The sequence below is a fragment of the Periophthalmus magnuspinnatus genome, chromosome 19, assembly GCF_009829125.3.
Source record: "Periophthalmus magnuspinnatus isolate fPerMag1 chromosome 19, fPerMag1.2.pri, whole genome shotgun sequence".
NCBI lineage: Eukaryota > Metazoa > Chordata > Actinopteri > Gobiiformes > Gobiidae > Periophthalmus > Periophthalmus magnuspinnatus.
Genome location: NC_047144.1, coordinates 24,764,936 through 24,774,921, shown reverse-complemented (window position 1 = coordinate 24,774,921; position 9,986 = coordinate 24,764,936). Strand labels below are relative to the sequence as shown.

Here is a 9,986-nt window from a genome sequence, read left to right as displayed (position 1 = left end):
CAACTGCCAAAATTAACCTTATTAATTCTATGCTGGAATGTCAGTGACCTGTGATGTCACCAAGACTTACTAAAAATGTAGTAATACTGTAACAAAGGTGGACAAAACCAGACTATGAAACAATTATTTTATTGAAAAGCCACAGGAGCACAGCTCCTCTTACCTTCTCATTTTGGCCTACAGATTCATCTTTAAGATTGTGTGAAATACACAGGATCCTGACCTCACAGTGCCCGATAGTCTGTAAAGGCACACAGTATCCTGGTGTGTTTAAGACATGTTTAAGATGGAGAAGGTGCAGTTTCTTTAATTTGCTCTCATTGGCAAATGAAATGATAATTGTGTTTAGAGAAATGCATACAAAACAGTAGCACTGGTCTGATAAGATGCAACCCAGCAGCATCTAGTAGAAAATTCAGCACTCAATTTAGTTCTTTGTATTCAACAGTGTGGCACTAATGGATAAAGGGCTGCTTTAAGAATCTCAAGTAAATCTCAAGTTGTATAGTGGATATTAAAATAGAAATACTGTATGTACACAGGTAAACAGTTCAGTAAACATGTGCAGGACAAATACTGGAGCAGTCTTTGACATGTTGTTGGTCAGATAGCCATAGGGTCCCTCCGGGTGAAGATGCTGTCCCACACAATGCCATCCCCTTTGGGAAGGTGAGCGGAGGGGAGCAGCACTCGAGTCAACCAATGACTAAGTGGAATAAATACAAATACTTTTTAAAACCAATGAATACATGATTGTTTTATTTTATATTTAGAACAACTTGCCTTCTTTTTTCCACACCAAACAGCAACTTCCAGTTATTGATCCTACCATGATGATAAGGATTTCTGAAGACCTACATGAAAAACAAATCTAGGTTACTTGGTGTATACTTATATGCCACTTGAGCCCTTTGAATTAATATGCCTGTACCCTGCCCCTCTCCTTGAGTCTCCTGGTCTCCTTCTTGTTGATATGGCGCTCCACACTGGTCTCTCCTCTCGTGATGAGCATAGCGTGCCAAAGTGTCAGTCCTCCCAGGGCCACTGCCACAGAGCTGCAGACAGATAAAGGACTACATTTTAATTATTAGACGCTTTTTCCTCTATCCTGCTGTTAACATTATTTTAAGATCAAAACTCAAGTAACCAGTAGCTTATTTATCATTTATTTATTTAGCCTGGAAGATCCCAATGACATACAAATCTTGGTCACACTCTTCTGTAGCAAGTTCTGTTCTGCAACCAACCTGGTCAACACCCAGAGGAAGATGATACATTTGTGACCAGTGGTCTCCATTACGGTGAATTCTGGTGGAGGGGTCTGGTAGTAGCTCTGACAAAAACACATCGCATCAATATTATAGGTTATATGGGCTATTTAAGTACCATCTAAAAACATTGCAAAAATCAAAGGTAAACTGTCAAAACCAGACTTGGAGAGACTTATCCACGCATTTGTCTGCAGTAGTTTAGACTACTGTAACCTCCAAAACGAGCCTTAAGACAGCTGCAGTACATCCAGAACACTGCTGCTCGAGTCCTGACTAGAACCAGGAAGTACTTGACACATGTGTCCTGTGCTCTGGTCTGGCTCCTGTGGCTCAGAGAATAGACTTTAAAGCAGCTCTGCTTGTGAACAAGTCTCTCCATGGACCAGCACCAAATACATCTCTCACATGTTGGAGCCACATGAACCATCTCACACTCTGATGACTTCAGGGACCGGCCTCCTGCTGGTGCCAGAGTCAGGACAAAACATGGAGAATCAGAGTTTCAGTTTTGTGCAGCTAAAACCTGGAACAGTCTTCCTGAAGATGTGAGACAGGCCTCTACTTTGACAATGTTTAAATCCAGGTTCAAAACAGTTCTGTTTAGCTGCATATGATTGAAAGGTTTTTATTCTGCACTTTTCTCCTTTAATGTTAATCTTAAATAATCACAAATAATCATCATATGTTTTGATTTGTCTTATTCTGTAAAGAACTTTGAATTGTGCTATACAAATAAACTCGCCTTGCCCTTTAAGTACTTTAGACATGTTTGCATTAACAATTTATAGAAACATTATAATGCTATTAACAAATCAAACTAAGTGTAATTTCACATTTAAGTAATTACAGATTGTATAAATAACAGCTTTGTAGGGTTTAGAAATGATCTGTTCTGGGCCAACAACCAGCAGCAGTTTCATTACATCTATTTATAGGTCTAATGAGGATATTGGCTGAACCAATATCCTTGAATTTTGCCAGTCCACCCCTGCCGATACCCATTCCAGCTATTTAATTTAATTAATTAATTTATTTATTTATTTTTCTGGAGTGGAGCGAATGTGATTCTAGTATTAATATTTCATTTTTTATACATTAATGCTCAATGTTGGTAAAATTAACAGCATGGCCATTATTAACTAATCTTGTTTAATCGTGTTCCCTTGTCATAATTTTAATAAGTTTTAATTTGATCAATTCATATACATTTGAGTAATGCGGTAATGCTAAAAAAATTCCTGTTTCACCTACCCCTATCCCCGCCCAATATTCTCATACTTAGTAAAAAAAAAAAAAAAAGATTCTGAGTGATGCACGTTAGGTTCTTAATCATCACATAGCCACTTTACAAATGCAAGAGCCTTTTTGAGACCTTTTTTATATATTTGCTCCACTAGCCAACTGTTGTCACTGTAGTTCCCGTTTGGTCTCACTAGGTGTGCCCAGGTGTGTCTATTTAAAGACTAATTAAGGATGTGTCAGTGCTACAGAGGTGTACAGTTTTTGTCTGTGGTTGTGCTAGTGTACAAAATGTCAATAAGAGGATTCTTCACTAAATACATTTGGTATTGGCTCTTTAACCATGCATTCTAACACCTTTAAACTCTATCAGTCTAGAAGCTGGTGGCACAGGACCGCTGACCGCTACATTAGTCAATAACTGCCTCAGGATTAGAACCTTGAATGCCTAGGGTCAAGTCAGCGAGATTGGCATAAAGCTGGACATTTTGGAATTGGACTGGGGTACCATTGGAGTGTCTCTTGTGAAGGAGTCTTTGAAGAGAAAAGCCACTCTGACTGCGGCAGGAAGGACTTAGCACCCACACAGTGAGCCATGCATCGCAGAAAAGGAAGATCTACATGTCTGGGACTTCACTGTAAAATGGTGTACTGAAAAAATGTCATCAAAAAACTTTTGAAAAAATGGTGAAGGGTTACACAGAAGCTCAAGGAGCCTTGCATCAGCCCCCCTTAAAGCATGGGCTGATATGGCAGCACTTTGGTGAAAGCTTCTTGTTTTGAGAAGATTCATGGACTGGATGAACAACTTGAGGCCATTAGGAGGAAGGAGATATTGCAGAAATACAAATCGTAGTAGAGAAGCTTGCAACGCTCAAGTTCAATAAGCTGAAGCAGGGCTCTTTATGTAAAGCTGCCCATGTAAAGGAGGTTAAAGTGGATCTAACATCACAGGAGCAGCCATCACCTTTACCTTCTCAAGCTGTGCACATTTTGGATGTTGGCACAGATCCACCAATGGTCAAGTTACAATCATTATGTTCAGTACAGATTATTGATCAAGTTGGTGACCACACAGGGGCCGGTGTGTGTGACTCTGACTCTGGTATCACTGTAGCTCAGTTGGAACCAGCAGATTCTACATAGTAAAACCAGCGAAGTCTAACTTACAGTTAGACTTTACAGTTACATTCATGTATTCATGTACAGTATCCTGTACATGAATACAGAGCGTATTCATGTACAGGATAAAATGGTCTTTCCACATTTGTATGTTCATCTTGCTTCTGCTGAAATACATTAGAACTGGTCTGAGGTCCACAGTAGAGTGAAATTCATTCTTTTCTCTCAAAATGGAAAGCCATGTATTGACCAGGCGCTTTGATAAAGCTCTAGAGCTGTTCTTTTTGAAATCCAAGAAAATGTGCAAGCGTATGAGATGGAAATGTATATTTCAAATATTTGTACCTTGATTGACAGATGGCTTTACAAATTGGCTTGAACTGTTGGATTATGATTGAAAGAATTGTGATTGTGTTCCATTCTGTGTCACCCAATTCAGGGGCTGGTGTGTAAGAGCCTTTTTGAGGCCTTTTTATATATTCGCACCACCAGCCAACTGTGTGTCACTGTAGTCCCTGTTTGGTCTCACCAGGTGTGCGTAGGTGTGTCTATTTAAAGACAAATTAAGGATGGATCAGTGCTACAAAAGTGTAGTTTTTGTCTGTGGTTGTGCTAGTGTACAAAATGTCAAAAGGATTCTTCACTAAACGCATTGGGTATTGGGCTCTTTACCCATGTGTTCTAACACCTTTAAACTCTGTCAGTCTAGAAGCTGGTGGCACATGGCCACTACACCAAAATAGAAATTGTTACAGTGAAATACGAATGAAGAGGGTAGGCCTATCAGTTCTGTAATTTTTAACAGGAAGTCAATAGTCCCATTTCCATTATTAAGCAGTTTTTGATCAATATGGCTGTTTTACAATGAACAAAGTGTAAAATGATCTACTTACGTTATAGAATACTAAGTACTTCAAAAACACTTGTGTTAAGGTCACAGGTGAGGACATGGCAGTAATTTAATCTGACTAATTCCTGAGATCTTTGTTTACCACATAGGTCAAACCGCCAGGCCAAAATTCATCTGTCTCTTGTTTCACTCCACATTAGCCATCTGGCAGGTGTGCTTTCTGTGGCCCCTCCCCCAAAACCAAATCCCCACCCCTAAAACCATACCTCCACGGCGTTGTAAGCCTCTATGAACAAGTTTCTGCTACTAATGCTGCAGTAGACACAACCCAGGGTCATGTACAGGCAGAAGGAGAAGAAATAGCGGTGGTTAAAATGGCCAACACAGTTGTTTAACCAGGCTAGGAATATTAGTTAAGATCAATGAAGGAGAACCAAAAAAATATGTAAAAGTAAATGGATAGTAGACTGCTGCTGTAGTAAAGGATACGACAGTGGTGATCCATCTTCAGTATACATCTGTAAAAAATGATGCACACATAATGTAATCCTTTAATGAATTATGAAAAGACAAGAATCATCTTCAAGAATATTATTTTCTTACGTGCTGCAAATGCTACAGTGATGTGTCCTGGCAGGCTTTGGAATAATGCACTTTTTGCATATAGATACTGAAGGAACATGGACCTTATCCTGAAAAGAAAATAATGTTTATATATATATATATATATATATATATATATATATATACAAAACAGTTACGATGACAACAGTTGAGTAATTGTAACTCACTCAATCAAAATTAAAAAGAAAAAAAAAAAAATCTAGGAATAGAAGGCGTGAGACACAAGATGGGGTCCACGAGCATGAGACAAGACGAGATTTTGACAAAAATCGTAAATCAATTGTGCGATTCAGTTCACAGTTTTGGCCTCTTAATTAACTTTGCAGTAATTTTCCTTTTGGAACTACAGAACCACAATTGTTAAGAGGTGTAACTCAGCAAAGATAACTTTTTTAGTCCAAAGCAAATGTGACCGTATGAAAAAAAAAAAAATCTTGTGTGGACAATCTTGTGGCAATTTTATCTCACGAGATCTTGCGGCACAGGATCTTTCAACATTTTTTTTTTTTTAATAGTTGTTGCAATGCTGTTTACCTTCTATTTGAAACTCTAAAAAATATTTTATGTGATCAGATCACTGTAATTATAAATAAACTGCTAATGTCAAATAAGGATAATTTTGGTTGTATTGCTGCTGTTTGACTGCACCTTCAAATTTATTTAACTGTAAATATTCATATTACTGCAAAACATTTATGATCAAAATGTCAGGATACTGCCCTCAGTGCCAGTGGTTAATGATATTGGTAACCATAATTGTTCTGTACCTTGGGTGGGTGTCCTGCTGCAGTTGTAGCTGCTTTGTAATAGTGAAAGACCACCATGAGCAGAAGCCAGTGCCCACAGCCCAAGTGCCAGAAGCTCCAATAGACCGGGTAGATGCTGACGATTATGGGTATCACAAACAGGTAGACTATGATCACCACTGAGGACGTGAGAAGGACGACCAGGGTCACAAAGACCTAAGACCACAAACATGGGAGGACATGGTTACCATGATGACAAAAAATGGTTGGTTTGTTTTTTCTGAATGTTGCTCAAAGTTATTATTCTGTCATAAAAAGTATCTATTGATAACCCTAAAATAATCTAAAAATTATATCTTTCAATTCTAAACTGGATAACAAAGTGGAAAATATTAGCAGTTGTCATACGATAATTCATTATGAGACAATAATTAAAGTTATTAAGGAACCTATTGTGGTAATTATGATGCACAATGATAAGTAAATAAAAAAATAAAAAGTCCTCGGCTTTTATTCAAAATACACAAAAAATATCATCTCCAGATAATCTATATATGTATAGTGTTGTCACAATTAGGGTTGTAAAAAACTGAAAATCATATACTAATAAATACTAAAACCAATATCAAAACTAGACACACAAATATTGATACTGCAAAAAAAAAAATCACATTAATTGGACAAAATTTGAGCTTTTCTCAACAGTTTTAGTATGATTTTGAGCTTTATCAGAAGAAATATAAGATTTCATGCTAATATAAATAAAGTACAAATATTTTGTATATGGAAATTCCATTCTGTTACTAAAAAAGTAGCATTTTTAATCATCATTGTAGTATCATATTTGGTATCAAGTATTTAGTAGTAGTAGTGTTGAAATTGAGTTTGAAATTTTAGTATCGTGACATCTCTACTTTCAAAATGTCAATCTGGATTTCTTAACTATGAAAAAGGCTTGATACTTGATATAATTTTAAAACCACAATGATAATAAAAAAAATAAAAGATTTAACAATAAATACATTTTGAGCACAAAATAATAGTCCTTTCTTTAATTCCAGTTCTATCCAGTTTGTGATTTTTCTCTGCATTGATGTATGTTCAAATGCATCAATTTGACAACCTTACTAAAGAATATTGCTACATACCACTCCAAACCAACGGGTCATATTGTCCACTATCCAATATACGGGCTCAAACACACAGTCGAACAGTGTATCTGAGTCACTCAGGCTGTTGTAGTAGAGTGACTTGAGAATCACTCTGGTGTAGCTCCACAGCTGGGCCACCCTTCCTATGCCTCTGCCCCCTCTGTGAGCTCCTCTGTGGGGTCGGCACCAGCGCAGGATGAGCCTCATGGTCCGGGACAACTGGCACCTCCAGCTGCCGCCTGACCGCATCCCATCGGCCGCTCCTCCACCACTTCCTCCTCCTTGGAACACCCTGCCTTCCAAACACACACATACGCACAAGCAAACGGACCAACAGTTACAAATGAAAGCCACAAAAAAGAGCAATTCTTCATTCTTCAATTGAATCATGGACTCCATCTTAATTGGTTCACTACTACACTAAGCACAACTAAGGGCAACTACTAACTTTCCTAGACAGCGCAGGTAGATACATGCCAGTTAAGGTAAACAAGGGCACAAGCTAATTAAGTAATGCCCCCCCCACCCCTTAATAATTGATGTCTAATGAATGGTCAAGGGCAAAAAAAGTACTCCAGTACATGTTGTAACTCAATGAAAGGAAAAAGAAGGACATAACATGAGGAGGTAACTAAGCTGTGGCTAGGTTTTCATGAAAGTGACTATTGGTTACACAGATAAGGATCGGTGACCTTCTAAGAAATTGAATAATGAGGAATGCAAATGAGGAGCTATTGCCCGATGGACAGACGACTAAAAGTATAGGTGTGGTTTACAGTGAGAACCCTAGGGAAATCAAGAAGGAACAAACATTACCAAGAAAGAACTGGAGATAGTTTTTGTGGAACTATAGGTGCACAACACGACACGCCTTACTTAAATCGACTACATAATCTTGCATGCTTAGTTGTTAGGGCAGTTGTTACAGTTTTGACATATTGGGTGTGTATGTCTTTGTTGACACTTACAAAGTACTCAGCAGGTAAAGGTGAAAAATAAACAAAGAGCAAGGGCATTGATTTGGTGTACCTTGAGGATCAACCCCCAGACCATTACTTTTATTCAGGTTTTAATCAAATATCAGCACAATGGACATTGGACATTAGCAATGAATTTTCAGATACTTTATTATTTAGAAATTGATGAGTCACGATACTAAAATTTTTAACTCGATACCAAGGAATGACTACCATGATGATAATAAAAAACAAAAAAACTCAAATAAAATATAATAAAGAGACTAAAGACAATTACCTAATGTGATTTTCAACATTAAATAACAGTACTTTCTTTTATATTAACATGTGGCCTTATAACTGTGCAATTCCTCAGTCGTCCAGGTGTATGTGGTCTTATACTGGTTATGATACAGCTCAAGATTATTCTAAAGCTGTTCAGGAAAGGTTCATTTCTGTCATCTGCGTGGGACTTTTTTAGTATTGATATTTCCTTAAATAAGTATCTAGTTTCTGTACTAGTTTTGTATTGATTAGTATTGGATTTTGTACATCTTTTCTTACACCGTTGTGATACTTTTCACAACTGTATTTTGCTTCTTACTAACAGTCCCAGCAAATGTTCACTGCATTAAATGTGTTGTTATTATTATTATGCAATGTTCTCTGATGTGTGAATATGATGTGTTAATGTCATTGTGGAGGTGTAAATGATGTAAATTAATATTCAGTTTTGACCAATATAACTATTAGAATAGAATAGTACAACAAAGGGAAAACATTTCATTTTCATAATTTTGCAGACACATTTTTGTTTGAACATCCTTTGATAATGATCTTGGGTTTTCATTTTTTGAAAGACACTGTAAACTGTAATCTGTTGAAATGGCATGAGTAGAGAGCTATGTTATAAAAACCCAATGTCTTATTTGAAAAACATTTTGCACTTAGCTCAGATGGAAAAGAAGTGAGAGCCTGGCACCCAACAGGACACCCTGGTCACCATGGCAACCTGCTGCCAGTCTAAATCTGGTCTGACAAGTAAGTGCACTGTCACTGTCACTGTGATGACGAGTTTTCAAAGAAATTATATTGATTTACAGATACAGGTTTGACCTCTATGAACTACTATATCAGTTCTCATACTTGCAATGAATTTGACCATAAGGTGCAAGTTTGAGATATTCCAAAGGGTACTGTCCATTTCAAGAACAGGTACAATCAAGGTTACTTGCATGTACAGGAACAGCATTTAGTAATATCTTAGCATAACATAATCCATGGCTGCTGTACTATGGTGAGTGTGAATTCTAACAGTACACAACTACAATGCAATTAGAAGAAAGCTATCCCATAATCAATAATTCTACATAAGATATTTGCCTTTACTTCAAAGAATACAATTGAAGAAATGGTTGCAAAAATAAGAAAAATCAGGAATTCATTCATAATCTACAAGTTGCAGCTATGGTACAGCTAGCCAGGATGTTGCGCTGTGTTTAAACCTTGACAGCTGCTTTCCATTTTTTTAAATATACAACAGAACAATGTACGAATAAGATTTATTGTACCTGGTCAGGTGCAAAGGGCTAATCAGCGGCACGACGGTCAGTTTAGGTCATGGTCAGGAGGATAAAGCTGTTAGCGGCGATCACGCTCTGCTTCTGCGGTGAAACACACGGCGACTCAAAGATCCTCTATGCAATAAGAGCGTTATTTCTCGTTCAGTTGCTGTCAAGGCGGAAACGTGGACGTTGCATCAATTTAACGAATTACTGCCATAAATAATCAATACTAATCGATTCTGAAGTTTCATATGACTTTATCTATCTCAATTTTCAGATAGAAAAGATAAGGTGATGAATAAAACCAAAGTGGCATATCCTGTAACAGTGTAGTTGGTTGCATGTATTGCGCAAGGTAATATGGGAAAATGAGTCCCACCTTTCTGAAACGTTCTCAGCTTTTTTCATTTTGTTCACATTAAAAGGCAAATAAATAGACATGCAAACATAATAATTATACAT

The 9,986-nt window shown here is 37.3% G+C and overlaps 1 protein-coding gene across 2 annotated transcripts; it reads right to left on the bottom strand.

Annotated features, from left to right (window-relative positions):
* Positions 1 to 114: 114 nt before the first annotated feature.
* On the bottom strand, positions 115 to 9,639 carry zdhhc16b (zinc finger DHHC-type palmitoyltransferase 16b). 2 transcript variants are annotated; one of them, XM_055229608.1, is made up of 10 exons: positions 9,531 to 9,639; positions 7,001 to 7,299; positions 5,874 to 6,068; positions 5,086 to 5,174; positions 4,972 to 5,000; positions 4,749 to 4,882; positions 1,248 to 1,333; positions 932 to 1,055; positions 784 to 854; positions 115 to 706 (listed from the first exon to the last, which is right to left on the bottom strand). In XM_055229608.1, the coding sequence occupies exons 2-10, from the start codon at positions 7,250 to 7,252 to the stop codon at positions 604 to 606; spliced, it is 1,083 nt and encodes a 360-aa protein (XP_055085583.1). In that variant the 5' UTR covers positions 7,253 to 7,299; positions 9,531 to 9,639; the 3' UTR covers positions 115 to 603. The 2 variants fall into 2 exon arrangements, with proteins under 2 accessions (XP_055085583.1, XP_033840467.1); XM_033984576.2 differs by having other exon boundaries at positions 149 to 706; positions 7,001 to 7,295; positions 9,531 to 9,625.
* Positions 9,640 to 9,986: the final 347 nt, after the last annotated feature.

Excerpts from the sequence above, each read along its gene's own strand:
- zdhhc16b (XM_055229608.1), bottom strand. The coding sequence starts at position 7,252 with ATGCGGTCAGGCGGCAGCTGGAGGTGCCAGTTGTCCCGGACCATGAGG. Across the intron at positions 6,069-7,000 it reads TGACCCGTTGGTTTGGAGTG|GTCTTTGTGACCCTGGTCGT; the intron begins GTATGTAGCAAT and ends TTGTGGTCTTAG. Across the intron at positions 855-931 it reads GACTCAAGGAGAGGGGCAGG|GTCTTCAGAAATCCTTATCA; the intron begins GTACAGGCATAT and ends TTTTTCATGTAG.